The following is a 20353-nucleotide window of genomic DNA, read 5'->3' on the forward strand; positions in this document are numbered from 1 at the left end:
TGATCATCCAGGCAGTGTCAGAAAATTCAGGCAGCAACAGCCCCACTCCACCCAATCCAACATGGAGGCTAAGAGGCTAGACCTTGTGGGAAGAAAGGTCTCCTCGGCAGGGCTCCAATTTCATATTTCAAATTGCTTAGCCCTGATGAACAAATTTGATTTTATTTACTGTGGACGATTGACTGCGTTCGCAGACAAGCTACCCTCACAGGATTGCAATCGATTGCAGGACGTTTTGCAATAAAGCAAGTTATTCACCATGTCCATGCTACAGACCGCAGTGGACTCTGCAGACATGGCTTCCCATGTCTGGGCAATGGATATTCTCATGAGGAGGGAATCCTGGTTACACTCCTCTGGCTTCCCTAGGGAAGTGCAGAGAGAGAAAGAAACCAACAGGACTCCACTGGCCATCACATACAGTCCCCAGCTAAAACCCCTCAATCGCATCATCAGGGATCTACAACCCATCCTGGACAATGACCAGACACTTTCGCAGGCCTTGGGTGGCAGGCCAGTCCTAGCCCACAGACAACCTGCCAACCTGAAACACATTCTCACCAGTAACTGCACACCGCACCATAGTAACTCTAGCTCAGGAACCAATCCATGCAACAAACCTCGATGCCAACTCTGCCCACATATCTACATCAGCGACACCGTCACGGGACCTAACCAGATCAGCCACACCATCATTGGTTCATTCACCTGTACGTCCACCAATGTACTGTACACCATCATGTGCCAGCAATGCCCCTCTGCTATGTACATCGGCCAAACTGGACAGTCTCTACGGAAAAGGATAAATGGACACAAATCAGATATTAGGAATAGCAATATACAAAAACCTGTAGGAGAGCACTTCAACCTCCCTGGCCACACTATAGCAGATCTTAAGGTGGCCATGCTGCAGCAAAAATACCTCAGGACCAGACTTCAAAGAGAAACTGCTGAGCTTCAGTTCATCTGCAAATTTGACACCATCAGCTCAGGATTAAACAAAGACTGTGAATGGCTTGCCAACTACAAAACCAATTTCTCTTCCCTTGGCTTTTGCACCTCAACTGCTAGAACAGGGCCTCATCCTCCCTGATTGAACTAACCTCATTATCTCTAGCTTGCTTGCATATATATACCTGCCCCTGGAAATTTCGACTACATGCATCTGACGAAGTGGGTATTCACCCACGAAAGCTCATGCTCCAAAACATCTGTTTGTCTATAAGGTGCTACAGGATTCTTTGCTGCTTTTACAGATTCAGACTAACACGGCTACCCCTCTGAAACAGAGCATTGTAGAGGACCTTTCATTCAACGAATCGCATCTCTTCAATTAGAAGACAGATGAGACCCAGCACTCCCTAAAGGACTCTAGAGCCACTTTAAGAGCTTTGGGTAGCTACACACCAGCACCCAAGAGGAAGTTCTACCACTCAACCACAATCAAAATGCCCTAAGGTACACAGACCCTGTCTGCCTATATTGACTGCCTAGTCATCCATGCAACACACCCATTTGTTGCCTAAGCAGTGTTTCTGAGTGTCCTTCGAGAGCGGTCAACCACTCTCTGTACACTCTGCGTATCTCCTTTGGGGGTGTCTACCAGCATGGAAAACCATAACAATGTACAAATGAGTCCTAGATATTATTCAGAGCAGGTGCATCCTAGAGTTTACAGCGATGCCTCCGTCTCACTCTCCACCTCAGTCCACACACGAAACACTGAGGGGAGCTGTGGAGCTAATCCCAGACCCCTTTCAGGGAACAGAGTTCTACTTGAGCTATGTCTTAGTACCCAAAAAGAATGGAAGATGGAGACCAATATTTAATCTTGACACCCCAACCATTCAGTTTCCAAACCAAGGTTACACTTGGTCACGCTTGCAACAATCATTCCCTCCCCAGAAAAAGACATGTGGTTTACAACTCTCGATATGCAGGATGCCTACTTCCATATCGATATATACACGTGACACACAGAAGGTTCCTGAGGTTCAAGGTGAGACCTCGACATCTTTAATAGAGCATTCTCCCCTTCGAACTTAACACTGCCCCACAAGTGTTCACAAAAGTTTTCTTGGTCATGGCAGCTCATCTCAAACGTCTGAGTATCCTCGTTTTTCCCTATCTAGATGACTGGCTGATAGCAGCACAGTCCAAAGAAGAGGCCTAGGAATCAACATCACAGCTGCTTCTAGTCCTCTCCTCCCTGGGGGGTTAGTTTCAACATCATATCCTTTTGACAGTTGCCTACCGACCGGTCACCTAGAATATGATTGCCGATAGTCTCAGCAGAAACTTTGCAACTGACCATGAATGGGAATTGCATGACTTGGTAACCACTGACATCTTTGGTTGGTGGGGACCCCCTAGTGAGGGATCTTTTGGCATCCCACAACACCACCAAATGCACCCAATATTGTTCAAGGGGAGGAATTGAACTCACTCAAAGGGGGATGCCCTATTCATCGATTGGTTGGACTGGATAAACTATGCCTTCCCCCGCTTACCTCTCCTACCACAAGTAATCCTCAAGATCAGGCTAGAGAAAACAACAACTATCTTGATCACTCTCTTCTGGTCTTACCAATTCTGGCTCTCACGTCTCCTCTGCATGTCAAAGCACCCTCCATTCACACGTCGGATGTTCACAAAGCTACTGACTCAACACAACAGCAGACTCAAACACCACAACCCACACACAGTTCCATTGACAGCTTGGTTTTTGGATGGACACCTCCACTGGCACAGGAATGCTCTCTGGCAGTTCAAGATGTCCTTTCAAGGAGCAGGAAAGACTCACTCCACAAGACACTTGTATCAAGCCAAATAGATGTGTTTTACTTCCTGGGCTGCACTACAGGGCCTTGTCCCTGAAACTGTGGGCATCCTGCTACTCTTGTAATATTTCTTCTATCTGAAGAACTTGGGACTTGCCCTCAGTTCCAGTGCTTTTTATCCACCGGTGGATGGACATTCCATTTTTACCCACCTGTTAACTGTACAATTCTGGAAGGGCCTTCTGTGAAAATACCCTCTCACTCAGCCTATTGCCCTCCAATGGGACATTAACCTAGTCCTCTCCTCATTGACGACCACTCCCTCGAACCCATGACCTCCTGCTTGCTGTCTCTCCTGTCCATGAAAGTCACTTTCCTTGTTGCTATTACATTGGCTAGGGGGGCTGGCGAACTGGGAGCCATGATGGCTAACCCCTCTTTCACCATTTTCCATAAAGACAAGGTCTCTTTATGCCTTCACCCCAAGAACCTATCCAAGATGGTTTCCCAATTCAGCTCTGTCAATCCATACACTTTCCTACCTTCTTCCCCAGCCCTCACACCTGCAATGAGGAATGGAGACTTGACTCATGATGTTCAGAGTCTTGGCTTTTTATCTTGAGCAGATAAAGCCATTTCGGAAATCTCCTAGGCTTTTTGTAACCATAGCAGAGAGAATGAAAGGGCAAGCCATTTCCACCCAGAGAATTTCCAAGTGAGTCTCAGGGTGCATTACACAATATCAGTTATGAGAACGATCCCTACCTGAAGGGATTCAGGCCATTCCATTGGAGTGCAAGCATCAACCACAGCCACACTCCACACCGTGCCCCTTGCAGACATATGCAAGATGGCCATGTGGAGTTCTGTACACACCTTTTCCACACGTTATGCTCTAGTGCAGTGGTTCTCAACCAGGGGTCCAGGGCCCCCTGGGGGCCACAAGCAGCTTTGGGGGGGCCTCTAAGCATGGCCAGCATTAAACTCACTAACGCCTAAGGCAGAAAGCCGAAGCCCCGCTACATAGGTCTGCAGCCTGGAGCCCTGAGCCCCAACACCTGGGGCTGAAGCTGAAGCTTGAGCAACTTAACTTTACAGTGCCCCCTGAGGCCTGGTGCCCCAGGCAACTGTCCTGCTTGCTACCCCTTAACAGTTTTTGTGGCACAGGTGGGCTGTGGAGTTTTTATAGCATGATGGGTGGGCCTCAAAGAAAAAGGTTGAGAACCCTTGCTCTAGTGCATGATTCCATATGGACACTTTTTTTTTTTTTTTTCCCAGAGCAGCAGTCCTCTGTTCCACAGTCTCCTCACACCATCCTACCACATAAGCACTGCTTGTTACTCACCTTCAGTGGAATACAGTAGGGACCGTCACTCAAAGAAGAAAATGAAGTGACTTGCCTATAACTGGAGGGTCTTCGAGATGTGTGGGTCCCTATCCATCCTCCAACAGATCTGCAGTAGAGCAGGAACTGGAGACACCAGTGGCTTGCTGTGCCCTTTATTGCTTCAGGTGAAACCACGAGGTGCTGCGAGTCACATGTGCGGACCACTGAACAGCACTTCTTTCAAAAGCTCTGGCTCTGGGCACATGGTGCATGCATGTGCACAACCCTCAGTGGAATACAGATAGGGACCACTCATCTCAAAGAACCTCCAGTTATAGGCAAATAACTTCGTTATCTATGAATGTGCTGAACAATCTTGGAATGTCTCTCTTGTTTTTACACTGCATTGATGGAGTCAGAATAGGGGGCTACAGCCTCATAGCTCTGCTTCTGACCGCTAGGATAATTAGCCCCTGGGCATGAGCCATTGGGATTTCATAATATGAGTGCTTGCTGTCTGCACAAAGGGGTTATTTAATTATGATATGCAGATAAATTTCAGGCCTCTTGCTTCCTGTCTAAGAATTTGACCCATCACATTAAGTTACAAGTTTGATGTGAAGCAGAACACAGAGTACCCCAGCGAAGGTTATGCATTCCATGCAGGTTTGCGTTATATACTAGTTCAACTTGAACTCCTCTTAGGTTACTGGCAGCTGAAGGCTGTGTCATATATCATACAGATGGCAATTTCCCCTAGATTTCCCTTCAGGTTTCTGATATAACCTCTGACCTCAATATTGCAAAGTATTAATGGTCTCTGTGAGACATAGGCAAACATGCATTTTTGTACATTTTCTAGTATTTTATTAATTTACAAGGAAAATCTAGAACTCATTTTTGACGTTTTACTTCATTACACCAAATTATAACCCATGATGAGACACAGCACTTCACCAATTGTGTGTGTAGGTATATATGTGTGTACACATACACACACTCAGTTTGTATATCTACAATATTCAGAAGGGAGGGTAGCTATTAGAACAGTACAGTGATTTTATTGTTACTTGAATGCTGTTGTTTTAATATTAATATTTCAGTAACTGTCCAGAGGCATTAATCAGGATTGCACTCCATTGTGCTAGGCACCATACAAGAGGTATAAATGGTGTACAAGGCTGACCCAAAGTTTTGTGAGGCCTGGTCAGCTAACTCCCCTCCTATAACGAGGTCTGTCGCCTCTTAGAACCAATGACACCTTCCCTGTCTGCCTCCTGTCTTCTGGCTGTGACAATCCCCCTTACCTGTTAGTGAGACTCCACAGCCCCTAATACCTCTGCCTCCTGTAGTAGCTAAAAAAGGCAGAAGATGGGCCTGGAATAGAATCTTTCAAGCAGGAGTCATAGCTAATTAATTCACGGTTATAGTTAATAGCCCTCTAACACTGGAATCAGACAAGCCCACAGCCACAGCTCTGATGCTCTGAGTTTTATGGGTCAGTTTTGTCTCTGGTGCTGTTACACCAGTAAAGACTTAAATTTTCCACTTGAGCTGTAGAAACAGAAGACTGGTCAAGGAATTTAAAGTATGTTAAGGCGTAGATGGAACAGGTCTTATTTGGATGAACTGGAGGTAACTGGTTTATTCTCTGAGTTTTTTAATTAAATATCATCTGTCTGTGGGATTGGATTGTCTATTTTTATGGAATGTAAAATGGCTTATAAGTAAATATTTGTGTTTTGCTTTATCATCCAGATGTCTTACAAGCTACTATTGTGTTATAATTAAAAACCTCTTCTAACTGAAAGCGAAATTGTCAATACCCAATTTTTTTTAAGTCACTTAAAACAGGGAACACTGATCTTAATCAGGTTTGCATTAGATATTTATATTGTGTTGTCTTTTTATTAGGTGCACAAGGAAGATAGACTGTGAAAGGGCTAATATGCCGAACCATTGGCTGTGGAGTCCAGATGGTGTATGCATGGCTATTACTAGTGCACATCCTCAAAATATGAGCCGCAAAGCCCCTGGCAAGGTATGAAAATTAGACTTTTTGCCTAATGTATGCTTAAAGTACACATACAATTGCTATCAGTGGCATATCAGAAAAGTACTTATCGATATATATTTGTTTGCCATGGTGATTTGAAATAGTATTGAAAGAAGCCTACATCTATTTTAGCTGCCATTTTTGCAGGCTGCAATTACAAAGAAGTGGGGGGGGGGTTGTTTTGTTTTTTTAACTTTAGCTTGAAACAAGTGTCACATGCTGTTATGGTTGTCAAAATGCTTCTGTTTGAGTGAAGGCTATGTTTATCTGGATTATGGGGAATACGTTTTTTAAGCTGAAGATCATTGATTACACTTGTGTAGCTTTTGTTTATTTTTCAGTTTATGAAATGCACTTATCCAGTATGTTCTATAAGCACATGTATGAAACGTTAAAATAATACACAATTCATTAATGGTTGTATGCCCTCTCAGTACCCACTTGCAGCTCACTTAGGCAAAAATTTGAGTCAACAGTTGAGCCTTGGACCATGCTTTGAAATTCAGCTAGTGATTGGAACTCAGGTATTGTCACATTGGGTCAGACTAGTGGGCCATCTAGTTCAGTGTTCTGTCTCTGGGAGTGGCAGATACCAGATGCCTCAGAGGAAAGTACAAAAAGCTGCGCACTAAATCAGTATGATCCCAATTAGTTAGAGGTTAGCTTTTAAGCCCTGAAGCATGAGAGTTCATATCTGTTCCAGAACCCTTGCATTTTGTTTTAGTACTTATTGTTACAACTCTGGGTATTCCTCATCATTCATATAAATATCTAATCCCTTTTTGAATCCTGCTGAGGTCTTGAAAGTCAGGCTCTGATGGACCAGTGGAAACAAGCTGCTGAGTTGGGACCGCTGATAATACCTTGTCGATATCCCTAGATGTTCAGATCTGAAAACTGTTAGTGAAAGTGTCCCATTTGATCAGGACTGATATGGTGGAGAACAGCGAGAGCGAGAGAAGACGCTCATGCCATGTTGAGCTCTAGTAGATTAAAAATCCATGACGTGAATTGTGCCTGAAGGTGAACAGAAATCCTCTGGACAACAGGTTTTGTGTATTCTCTGTGGGTAATACACTAGCAAGCAGGCAGATACATTCCACTCTAGCTGAGACTTCACAAGTGGTCTTTGACTCTAGCTCTATTCTAAAATGCCTTGTGATAACCCAATCAAGAGGTAAGCAAGATGTGAGTGTCCATAGGGAATTGACCATTTTAATAAATCCATTGCTGGAGAATAATCTAAAAGAAAATAATCTGTCTGGAAAAAAGTCACAATCAAAACTGTGAAAAGAGCATGGAAATCACTATCCTCCATTTAATTTACTCTTTCCTGTGATACTACCAAGCTATCCATTCACCACATTCACATATTCACCACAGAAATGCTGTATTTCCTAAAGTAAGCTGTCTCAGAGGGGAAAAAGAGGCTATCTAATTACTGACGGTAGTACCGGTAGCTGTGGAAAAAGGGGACTATGAGAAACAACAAAAACAGAACCAGTAATTAACACACCAGTGTCCTGGAGCATCAAAATCCATAAAAGCACCATCTTAATCAGTCCCCGTCTTAATCTGTGTCTGACCTTGCTCATTTTTGTTTGAGTGGTGCTTGTTTTTTGTGACATTTTTTTCTAAAGTAGAATTTGCCTTTGTGTTTACAGGTAGAACTGACTGTAAGTCCATTGCCAGAGTTAACTGAAAGTGACATGCTTTGGTGTCAGTTTGGTGAAACAACCAATATTGCAGAGTTGAGAGATGGGACTATTATTTGTGATCCTCCCACTACAATTCCTCACACTCCAAAAGGTCAAGGTAAGGACACTGTGCTGCCTCCCGTTTATTTTATGTGGGATGATCACTACCATTGTAATCCTCCATTATCTGTCATTTGCTTATAAGTTGTTGTTGTTTTTTGTTTTTTTTTTTTCCCAATTCAACCCACTGGGCTGAATTTTTTTCTTGATCTCTTCCTAGTTTCAGCAAAAAACAGTGCAGTCATTTCCATGCATGAGGTTAGTGGAAAAATAGTTCAAAGTTAATTTTTTTCCAACTATTTTTTGAATAGTTCTAGCACTTCCAGTGTTTGCAGCAGGAACTTGAAATGAGGCAGACAGGATCAGAAATGTGCCTTTTCCTGTACTCATGAAAATCCTGTCTAGATTTGACTGACTTATCAGTCCCCCCCCACCCAAAGTGGCGTTTGCAGGTGTGCAGTAGAGCTTGTTCAGCGCTTCTAAATTGTATGAATTTCCAAAGTGTGCCATCTGTTTCCCTGCACCACAGACCATCCTTTCTCACCTGGCAGCTCCCTGCCTTATTCACTACACACCTTTCAAATTCTGTAGCAAACTAGATAGGGGTCCTGCGGGAGAAAAATAGTATGTGATGTAATTAAAGATGCTATCATAATTCTGCATCCTTGTTTGTATGCATTCAGTTTCCATGAGCAGTCATAGTTCTTCTAAAGTTTCCTAGTTATTGAGTGCTTGACTTCACAGCAGTGTTCCTCTTAACATCTATTCTTCATTGAGTGCTTGCTCATGTCAGTTCCATTCTGGGTGTTCACGTGACCACGTGTGTGGCCGTTGCACGTTTTTGCCTTAGCAGTACCCGTAGGGCTGGCTGTGGCACCCTCTGGAATGCCGCACTCATGCCGCGGTATATCAGGCACCGCCGTTCCTACGCCCTCTCAGTTCCTTCTTACCTCCCAAGGTGATCAGAGTTTTGTTCTTGCTTAGCAAGAGCTAGCGGTTTCTCCTTTTGAACTTTGTGCCTTAGAGCCTTTGTATATAGTTTGCATACAGTAGTGTTAAGTAGTTGTTAAGTGTGTGCTTGTTAGTAGTTAGGATCCCAGTGGGGACTTTGCCCCAGGCGGGGCATGCCCCGGTCTCCTGGGTTTAAGTCCTGCTCGGACTGCCACAGGTCTATGCCTGAGAGTGACCCCCATAGCAGCTGCCTTAAGTGCTTGGGGAGTCACAGGTTAAGGAGCAGTGCCGGATCTGCAAACACTTTTGGCCCCGCATCCAAAAAGAGCAGGATATCCACTTCAGGGCTCTCCTGATGTAAGCCAGGTGGAGGGTGGACTCCGAGCCATTCATGCAGGTTGCACCAAGCCCCTCGGCCTCCGTGCGCAGCGCACCACTGGCAGCTGGCTCCTCTTGTCACTGTTCACCTTCACCGGTGCCAAAGAAGAAGGCCAAGAAGTGCTTCCCAGCACCGAGCCTGAAGGCTCAGGGGGTCACCTACCAAGGGACCTGGGCCTGCCTGCCTGGCTACTGCGGAGCCATGTGATTGTGCCTCCCTGGTTGGGGCTCCCAGCTCCCTTAAAGGTCTACCACTGACTCCAGGAAGCAGAATGGGACCCACTCCCCTGCCTGCACCGTCATCATTACAGGGTTCCCAGGTGCAGAGAGCACACTCCACCTGCTCCAGTGACGACCTCAGTGCCACAGGACCCGACTAAGGCTTTCCAGGAGGGCAAGCCCGTCGTTAAGACCCCTTAGGGGACAGGGGAACACTGCCCGTCAACGGACAGAAGATGTCAATCTTCTCTGCCGTGTCGAGAATCCAGGGGCATGTCCCAGTTGCATCGTCAGACGCCCAGGCTGACATCCAGATACCCTCAGCGCTACTCACCAGCATGGGGTCGACACTCCCCCTGCTATTCACGGCACCACTCACTCTCTCACTGGTCATCCTCCAGGCGTTGGTCCCAATCACCGGCACAGTGGGAATGTTCCCCGTCTTGGCACTGGTCTCAGCAGCACCAGCACCACTGTTTCCAGTACAGTCACCAGTCAGTTATGCCTGGACAATAGTCACCAGTAGCCACGACCAGTAAGCAAACACAGGCATCGATGGCTCCTCCTTGGTTGCCAGAAGGTGGTTACTCCAGTATGGAGGGCACAGTTCAGCCCATCGTCCAGGTCCCATCAGCATGATTGGGCACCAGACCTTGCTCCCTTGTCTGTGGCACTTCAGTTGAAGCACGGCCAGTGGCCAATGTGGTGGCCATTACCCACCCTCCTGCCCCTCCTCATAGCTCCAGTGTGGCCCTTTTCTGCTGGATCTGCTGTCCCACAGCCACAGCAACCTGCTGCACCTGAACCTGGCGTCTCTGCACTTGAGATCCTGGCTGTTGCGTGGCTGGGTATGGACAAACTGGAGTTCTCCTCTGGTATACAATGAGTCCTGCTGGGCAGCAGGAAACCTCCCACCGGGGCTATCTATGTGGCAAAGTGGAAGCTGTTCACATGTTGGGCCTTGGACTGACACATTCATGCAGAAAAGGCCCCACTGCAGGACATCCTGGACTATTTACTGCACCTTAAGTTCCAGGGCCTGTCACTATCTTTGATCAAGCTACGCTTGGCAGCCATTTTGGCATTCCACCCTCCATTTCAAGGCCAGTCGATCTTTGTCTATCCCATGATGGCGTGGTTTCTGAAAGATCTGGAGCACCTTTACCCGCATGTCTGGGACCCAGTCCCCCCCTTGGGACCTGAATCTTGTGCAGTCGAGGCTCTTGGCCCTCCCACCCCCTTCGAACCCTTGGCTTCCTGCTCCCTCCTGCTTCTCTCCTGGAGGGTCTCTTTCTTGGTCTCCGTAACTTTGGCCCGTAGGAGCTCCGCTACACAGTCTCCTATAAGGACAAGGTCCAGCTGCGGCCGCACCTGGCTTTTCTGCCCAAGGTCATCTCCCAGTTCCACACTGGTCAAGACATTTGCTTACCAGTCCTTTGTCCAAAGTCTTGTGCTACGGATGAGGAGTGCAGACTGCATACCCTAGACATCAGACAGGTGCTGGCCTTCTACATTGATAGAATGAAGCCATTCCATAACTCAATGCAGTTTTTCCTTGCTGTCGCTGACAGGATGAAAGGTTGCCCAGTGTCAGCCCAGAGAATCTCTTCTTGGATCACGGCCTGCACCCGCTACTGCTATCAGGTGGCAAAGGTGCCCCTGCCAGCAATCATGACAGCTTATTCAACTATGGCACAGGTGACAGCAGACTTCCTGGAGCTGGTGCTGGTCCAAGACATCTTTTGGGCCACCACTTGGTTGTCCATCCACATGCTTGCATCACACTATGCGCTAACCCAGCAGGCTCAAGACATTGCTTGTTTTGGCAGAGCTGTGCTGCAAGACTGTGAACTCCGAGACCACCTCCGTTGATTCTGCTTGTGAGTCACCTAGAATGGAATTGACATGAGCAAGCACTCAAAGAAGGAAAAACAGTTACCTTCCTTTTGTAACTGTTGTTCTTTGAGATGTTGCTCATGTTCATTCCATTACCCACCCTCCTGCCCCTCTGTCGGAGTTGTCGGCAAAAAAGAATTGAGGACGTAGGGCCGGCAGCATCTGATATACTACGACATAAGCGCAGCACTCCAAAGGGTGCCACAACCAGCCCTATGGGTACCGCTAAGGCAAAAATCTCCGAACGGCTGCTCACGTGGGCTGGCGCAAACCTAGAATGGAAAGTTGATGAGCAACGCATCTCGAAGAACAAGTTATGAAAAGTAAGTAACCATCTTACATATTTTTCTATGTGTGATTTCTATTCTACATGCATAATGTTGCATTAATTATTACATAATAGTATATAAAGTATTCAGATGCTGATACCCATGAATGTGGCTTTCTTGATATCTGCCACAACAAAATTTCAGTGTGCAAGCACACTGAAAGTCTTAGTGCTCAGCTGATGATAATTAGGTTTTGTTACAGAGAGAAGAGCAATGTAAATTAATTACCCTTTTTGAACAGAAGTATCAAGTTGCTGACAGATATGTTCAGGTACTTGGTATAATCTAAGTACAAAGAATAACATAATACTTCATTATTTAGTAGCCAGTCCACTTTTTCTATATCTTCTGTAATGCAGAATATGTGAAGAGACTTAAGTCCTTGACCATGTTGATAAAGTTGATGTAGTTTGACTCCATTCAGCACATAAATTAATATGGGAAGCCTATCAGGAGAAGCATCAGAATAATCAAAGCATCTAGAAATAATAGAGGCCTCTGAATTTCTCACAAACAATCGATCTGAGAGAGCCTTCAAAACCACTATGAAGATGTTCAAAACCCTCACAAGCACCACAGCAGAAGGCAAACTGTAACCAATGGCAACAGAATGATTACTGTTAGAACGTGACAAAAATCCAGACACAACCATTTAGTCTTGAGAAGCTCCACCAAGTTGAAATCATCCACACTACTTTAGTTGGGAAAAATTCCAAAGGGACTAGAATACATTCCAAATTGAAGGACACCTATTTGCAGATCTCATTTTAAGTTGTCCCTGCAGTACGAGTTGGATACAAACCGAACTGAAATTTTCCACCAAACCAGTGGTAGGCAAAGTGATCTTACAGTCAATCTGCCATCACCCTTTCAAGAAATTATTTGAGGAAAGCACAGTTTGCAATTGGTCAATAGCTTGTGAAATAGCTTGTCACAGGAGTTTAATGGTTTCTGCAAGAGGAATTGTAAATATCCTCATTGGAGAGAGGTTTTCCATTCTTAGTTAAGTAATGATCCGGATTAGAAATACATTCATGGGGAAGTTATTTACAACAAGCCAAAGGTCCAAAGTCTTAGTTTAATATTTCAGGCATTACTGTGCTTACTGAATAACTTGTACAAGGTTGACTTGTTCTAATTCATATGAGTTTATAGAGTTTTTGATGCACAAATAGTACAATCAATTTTACAGGAAGAAATATCCATACTTTAAGAAAATATTTTCTTAAAAATAACTCTTCTATCAACTTTTTTCTTCTGTATTCAATTCTCATTTTCCTATTACCTCAGTTTTCATCATTCTAGTACCTTCTTAAGGCATTTCCATACTATAATTCTATTCTGTAATGTTGCTTACTTACCGTTTCTCTTTATGCATCCCATCCTATGTCTTTGCACCATCAATTCCTGAAAATTTAGTAAACGTTACGAACAAATAAAATTAGTTATATGATCAGTGTGATAACTTTAACCTTGTGATTCCAGTTACGTGTTTGTTTTACATCTTGAACAAATAATAAAAACATCATTGCACCATTCTACACAAGAGCTAAAGTATTCAATAACTTACTTCCTTTTTTTTGATAGATCATGTTTCAGTTTCACTAATATTAACCTTTGGAGAGGAAAAGATGTTTTTTGCCTCGGCTACGTATCCTTTCTATGACTGTGAAGAAGCAATGAATCTTTCTGAAAATCTGCCGTGAGTATTTTATCTTCTTAACTTGAGTTGTTGCATCATGCTGTGTGTGTGTTCAGGTAACTGAACTGTTTAGTTAAGCAGGGCCGGCTCCAGGCCCCAGCGCCCCAAGTGCATGCTTGGGGTGGCATGCTGTGGGAGGCGCTCTGCCGGTTGCCGAGAGGGCGGCAGGCGGCTCCAGTGGACCTCTCGCAGGCGTGCCTGCGGAGGGTCCACTGGTCCCGCTGCTCCGGTGGAGCATCCGCAGGCACGCCTGCGGGAGGTCCATCGGAGCTGCAGGACCGGCGAGCAGCAGAGCGCCCCCCTCGGCGTGCCGCCATGCTTGGGGCGGCGAAATTGCTGGAGCTGGCCCTGTAGTTAAGGCAGCTGACTCCTTCTATAGTAAACCATCTGGCACAGTCAGCATTCCCTGATAAGTCCTGTTGGCATCCAACTTGCAGATCGAACTCTCAAACTATAGACTCAGACGTCTAAATTATCTGATTTGCAAGCACAAACTTGACGTATCTGGGAATCTAGGGCTTTCAGACCTCACAGATTCAGGCCCAAAGTTCCTATGGGCCGTATTGTGGCTTTTTAATGCATGCTGCTGTTCAGGCAAAGCAAGTTACCAGACTAGGTTCTTTAAATATTCTCACTATGAAATTGTGAACTCAGCATAGTAAGGATTTTGTAGCAAATTGTTCTACTTTGTATGACTAAAAATGGAGTTTGGGGGTTTTTTGTTGTTTTTTTTTTGTTTTTTTTTAATAATGAAATTTGAATGTTTAGGACAAAAAAAAAAAAACCCCCGCCAAGAAGTCTTGTTATGACCCATCACATTCTGTTTGTAGTTGCTCCTCCTGTGCAAGCAGTAGATGGAATTGCCAGTGGGACTGGAAGAAACATTTCTGTGAAGACTCATCTTTGGAAGAGGATGTGATTACACAAAATATGGTAAAAATTTAAAATTAGAATAAACAGGTTTTATTTGAACACTTGCATATTTTCTTTAGCATTGCTACTAGATCAGCTGGTTGGACTCACGTTTTAAATAAAAATCAGGATTCTAAAGTTAACTTCAGAAATACAATGTTTTGTAACTTTAAGTGGAGCTGGGAATGCAGAGGTGTGATTAGGGAGGGGAAGCAAGATAGAATAATTTCTTAGGGGATATTTTATGTTCATTTTACTGGTTTGTTTTAATGGGAGGAATAAGATTTCAGGGCTGGGAAAAATAATCATCTACAGCTTTGGCATATGCTGTAGTTATTTTTAGTGTGTCTAATTTGAAAGGGTGTAATCAAATCTGTCATTTTATTTTAAGCATGGAGTTCTTCACAACAAGAATGTCATTGTCCAAAGGCTGTTGAGATTTGTTGTGATGGAAGATTTTTATTTTAAATGTTTATCGCCCTAGGAGGAAGATTGCCCACAGTTTCTAAATCCCAACCCTCAAATAATACCAATGGAGTTCCCAACAATAGTTCATTTTGAAGGAAAGAATCTAGAGAATTATCAGGTAAATGAATTAATTCCAAGTAGTCATTTGACTTACAGTTTAATTTCAGAGTTCATCCTAAATTCCTAAGACATTAGTCTGTGTTTCCTCTGAGTAATGTTACTGCTTTCAAACCCCTCCCATTTAAAATGTGTGTGTAACTATTAATTATTGTAGGCTGCCCATAAATGAGTAACCCTTGCACTGCCAGGATAATTTTTTTTTCTCTGTGTTTGCTTTCAGAACTCCTGACTTCACTGAAGTTAATAGCAAAGCTCATCTTGTCTTCAGTGAAGTTAGAATTTGATCTTGAGCATTTAAATGTATTAATAAGTAAGGCTGTCAGCTATTTGCAGTTAACTCAAGCAATTAATGCAAAACAAATTAACTAGATTAAAAAAATTAGACATGATTAATCAGTTTTAATTGCATTGTTAAATACTAATTGAATAACAATTTAAATTTATAAATATTTTTGGATGTTTTCCTACATTTTCAAGTATATGTATATCAGTTACAACACAGAATACAATGTGTACAGTGTAAAAAAGTTAGAAGAAATAGTATTTTTAATTCCCCTCAGATTCCCCTTTAGTGCAACCTCTTTATTGTGAAAGTGCAATTTTACAAATGTAGTATTTTTTTTACATAACTGCACTCATAAAACAAAACAAAGTAAAGCTTTAGAGCCTATAGGTCCACTCAGTCCTACTTTTTGTTCAGTTAATCACTAAGAGAAAAAGTTCATTTACATTTACGGGAGAGAATGCTGACAGCTTCTTATTTACAATATCATCTTAAAGTGAGAACAGGCATTCGCATGGCACTGTTGTAAATATCTTGTAACACTGGGTATGTGACAGATATGCTAAATTTTTGTACGGCTCTTTATGCTCTTTCTTAATCTTTTTTACAGTGCAAATATTTGTAATAAAAAATAATAATTGCCAATTGCAGTTAATGCATACGATTAACTCAAACCAAATTAACATACATTTGTAATGAGCGTTAATCATGCACCAGGGCCCCATGCTCAGGGAGGCTACACGGTGTGCCTCCGGAGAAGGTGTGCCTCTCCTCCCGCTGCCATGCTCCACTGCAGCTCCCGCCTCTTCCCTCTGCCCCTCCTCCCCAAATGGATCCACTCCTAGCCAAGCTGCTCCAGATTGGGAACCTGCCTACTGTCTGCTGCGCAGAATGTGGACGGGAGGGCTGATATCGGGGTGTCCTCCTACCCATGTGACAGGTCACCACTGAGATGGGGTCAGGGAACAGGGGGAGCCTGTCTGCTGCTGGCTCAGGTATGAGTGCTGCTGACAGCTGCTGCTACTCGCTGAAAAATATTCAGGCTCCCAAGTGCTCTACTTAGAGTCAGCGCGTCCCCAACACACGCGCGCACTCTCTCTCTCCCTCCCACCTCCTCCCCTCACACACGTCCCCCAACACCACAAATATTTAAATAAATCGTATTCTATTATTGATTCCGTGTGATTAAAACTGCAGATAATCATGTCTATTTTTTTAATCTCATGATAAATCGCGATTTTTTTTATTGTTTGACAGCCCTATTAAGAAGAAAAAACTTACAAATTTATTTTGCCTCAAGAATATCTGTATTACATTATTGATGAGCAAGCTTAACAATTGTTATGTAAGAGGAGACCATGATTCTTTCACTCAGGATACCCATCTTGGGGAGGGAACCCCAGTTACTAGGAAAAGCCAGATTATAGTAATGGGGGATTTGAGTATTAATAACATAGATAGTTGGATTTATGATGAGCAGGAGAAACGCATGGTAAATTGCCTGGTGATTGCTAAGGTTGCAGATCTCATGAGAGAGCTAGACAGATTTATGTGCAATGCCTGGCCGGGGTGGGGGGGGGGGGAAGAGCTGGTGATTGTGGTACCTGTAGGTACCCATGCCGTAGGGAAAGGTAGGAGAGACGTCCTGGAGACCAAATATATGCTGCTAGGTAAGAGATTCAAGTCCAGAACCTCCATGGTAGAATTCTCTGAAATGATCCCAGTTCCACACACAGGGCCAGTAAGTGAGGCAGAACTGCAGGGTCTCCATGCGTGGATGAGATGGTGGTTTGGGGGAGAGGTTTTAGATTTATTAAGAACTGGTGAACCTTTTGGGAAAGGAGGAGTCTATACAGATGGGCTCCACCTAAGCCAAAATGGACCCAGACTGCTGTAAAATTAAAACATTTATAGAGGATTTTTTAAACTAGGCTGGAGAAAAGCCTCATAATGACACTATATATAAATCCATAGTTCGGCCATACTTTGAATGTTGTGTGCAGTTCTGTTCACCCATCTCAAAAAAGATATATTGGTGTTAGAAAAGGTGCAGAGAAGTGCAACAAAAATGATGCGGGGTATGGAACAGCTTCCATGTGAGGAGAGATTAACAAGACTGGGACTGTTCAGTTTAGAAAAGAGGCAACTAAGGGATGAGCGGGGCATATTTGAGGTCTATAAAAACATGAATAGTGTGGAGAAAGTGAACAGGGAAATGTTATTTACCCCTTTATATAACAGAAGAATCTAGACTTTTTTAAATTGTGCACTGATTTATAACTCTACATGTAAATGGTCTTGGAATATAAATATGTGCACCAAGCATCCATTTGGCTAGTAATTTCCAAAGTACTAGTACTCTAAAAGTTAAGCCCCAAAGGTTAAGCAAGGGCCAAAAACAGCAGAATTATTTATTCCTACTGAGTGAAGTAGGAATGAAGCTGGTTGAAGGGTAAACTTTATTCACTAAAAGTTCAGTTACTAAATAGGGACCATATTCTACAGTGATCTTGGCGTAAACCTCCCACTGATGTCAGGATGGATCAAGGGTAATGTATGGTCTTAGGTTTGTAGACATGGCCCACAGATCATAATCTGGCCACGTGTGCAGAATGAGTTTGATATCCCTGCCATGGGGGGGGGGGGGGGCTAGGAATGATGAAAATTTCAGTGTTGGGGACCTGGCAGCTACCAGAACTTTTTAAATCTTTTTCTTGTTGGTTGGTTAGTACCACAGTGTATATCCATTATGTTTCTCCTGGCTTGCCTATTTGAGGTCTCTCTGCAGTGACAAATGACAGGTCCCCCAAGGGACTTTTTTGTGGTATTTTAAGGTGCCAGCCATCATAGTGAGTTTTAATATCTCCATCAAAAACAAGAATGGAAGAGAGGTGCATTCAGAAGATTTGGGATCTCTTTAGTTCTTATGGCTGATGCCTGTATCTCCCAGTGAGTGAGGAGAGAGGATAGTTTTGAAAATGCTGTTCATGATTATTGTAATAGGCTGGGGATGGATGAATCACACCCCGTAAGATTTCTGTTTTGGATTCTTATCTGTACCAAACAAGTTCTTGACCTGGGGACAAATGCACCTCACTAAATGGAGCGCTTGCTGGAGGCATTTGTTCAAGAGCAAACAGTGGATCTTTAGGTTGCTTTAAATAGAGGAAACTGCTGTTTTTCTGTCTCTCCCTTTTGAAAAAAATTCAGTAGGATGTTAAAGTAAATCCAAGCTATTACAGTATCTAAGGGGAAAGCTGCTACCAGAACAAGCAGCTCAGAGAGGCACTGAATTGGAAGTTGAATTCTGGTCAGTTGTTCTGTTTTTAAGAGAAAATTTAATCTGAGTCCTCAAAAGCCAGGCAGGTTTTCACAATATGAAGAACTGAAGTCCCAGCCTTCAAGGTGTGCTAGATAAATTGAACTGTATGTGAAGGCTGTTTTTCCACATCAGAATCTTGGATACAATGTTCTCCTGTCTGGATGTGCCATCCTCTGCTATAAACATGCATATGTAAAGCACTAGTCAGTGTGTGTTGTCCTGTGTACCCAATTCACGGAGGAGTCAAGTCTCTGATGGCCCTCAGGCAGCTTGGTTGTTTACATCAAACTGTAAAAATGCATTTTAGTTCTGGAGGTGCCTAGTTCAGTCCTCTGTGTCAGTCATCGCACATATGTAAACATACACCCCTTGGGTGGTTCTATCAAGAATGTGAGAGGCTGAAATACAGCTTCAGCAACATTATATGAAGATTATTGAAAAAAATATTGTAGTATAAAGTGGAGATGAGTAAGGAGTCAGGCAATATTTCTTCAGAAAAAAGACCTCTGACAAAATTTAGAAATTGGATAATTATAAAAACCTCGTACAACTTCGAATGAGGCAATCCTTTTTGTGTGTTGGGGCTGGGGGAGTGGTGAATGGTGTCTCAGGTGAAAGGGTGGTTTTTAGAACTAGTCAGGAAATTATTTTTGTTTTCCTCAAAATTTCCTGTAGTGAAATATTTGAGGAAATATTTTTGAGTTGGAATATTCTTCAGAAGATTCTGGTGGGGTTTGTTTTTGTTTTTTGTTTAAAAAAAATAGTCAGTGGAATGCAGACACTTTTAATGAAAACTTATTTGGTCAAAAATCAAATTTTGCATTAAAAAAACCCCCAGTTTTAACAGAAAATTTTAGACCACCCTAGAGGCCTTGTCTTCATGGCTTTGATGTTTAAATGCATTGGTCAGGATGCCTTGTTTTTAGTTTCTGTAAATCTTGTTAGCTATAGTGAAGACATTTTGACCTATTAGCAGTGAAGTCCTGGGACATTCTCCTGCTGCCCACTGTGTGTGTGTGTGTGTGTGTGTGTGTGTGTGTTTGTTTGTTCGAAGCTTCAGGGGAAGCCTTTTTGGAGCTTGATTGCCCATTTTCCTCCTTAGTACCCCATAAGATCTTATTATGTGGAGGAAAAGGTCCTTCTCCCTTAATAATATTATGCTCTTGGGATTTGCAGTGGAGAGCATTGCCTCCTGTGTCTGTCCTCACGCCCAGCCCTTGCATGAATCTTTTGGTGGATGAAAGACTGTCCTCTCCCCATTTTTGTCATGGATAAAGGAGGACAGGAAGATAAAACTATTGCTGCCTCTTGCTACTGCTATTAGTTACATAAGCCTTGTGTTCCCTAGGGAGAGCTATCACTCCTGTTTTTGAGCCACAATTACATATAAAGCAGAACCTCCTCCCAGTGCATCGTGAAGATCCTGATTTAAAGGAGGAGCAGGCCATTGAATAAGGTCTCAAAATCCTCTGAAGGCATCAAAAGTGAGGGAGGGCTGTTCCCTGCTGAAGCAAAGGAAGTAGTGAAACTTTCTGGTTTTACACAAAGCTAGCAAAGGTTGGCTCCAGCTTCGCTTGGAATTCTCAGGTCAGGTCCATGTAGTCCCATGATCACCACCTACCTGCTTTGGTTCATAAACCTCCCATGAGTCTAGAGAATGGGATTCACACAGCTCTGTTCACAATGCAGCTGATGTGGGAAGGCGTACGCTAGATAACTTTGAATTTTGTTCTTACCTGCTGAAAATGAGTGCTAGACATTCTCCTACTTTATTTTTGCTGATCTGAGGCTTGGCCTTTAAATGGATGTTGGAGAGGCAATGTTGGAGCAAGTAACAGATGATATTAATGCTG

General features: G+C 43.5%; 1 protein-coding gene across 3 annotated transcripts in view; it reads left to right on the plus strand.

Moving 5' to 3' along the window:
• PLXNB2 (plexin B2) overlaps positions 1-20353 on the plus strand; it is a 352730-nt gene that overhangs the window by 259013 nt on the left and 73364 nt on the right. For all 3 annotated transcript variants that reach the window (XM_030549188.1, XM_030549187.1, XM_030549189.1), the window contains 5 exons: positions 6022-6148; positions 7828-7978; positions 13281-13395; positions 14226-14328; positions 14792-14893. In XM_030549188.1, the coding sequence (XP_030405048.1) occupies positions 6022-6148; positions 7828-7978; positions 13281-13395; positions 14226-14328; positions 14792-14893 (598 nt within the window). The remainder of the gene's footprint in view (positions 1-6021; positions 6149-7827; positions 7979-13280; positions 13396-14225; positions 14329-14791; positions 14894-20353) is intronic.

This window comes from Gopherus evgoodei, chromosome 1 (assembly GCF_007399415.2).
Source record: "Gopherus evgoodei ecotype Sinaloan lineage chromosome 1, rGopEvg1_v1.p, whole genome shotgun sequence".
NCBI classification, from domain to species: Eukaryota; Metazoa; Chordata; order Testudines; family Testudinidae; genus Gopherus; species Gopherus evgoodei.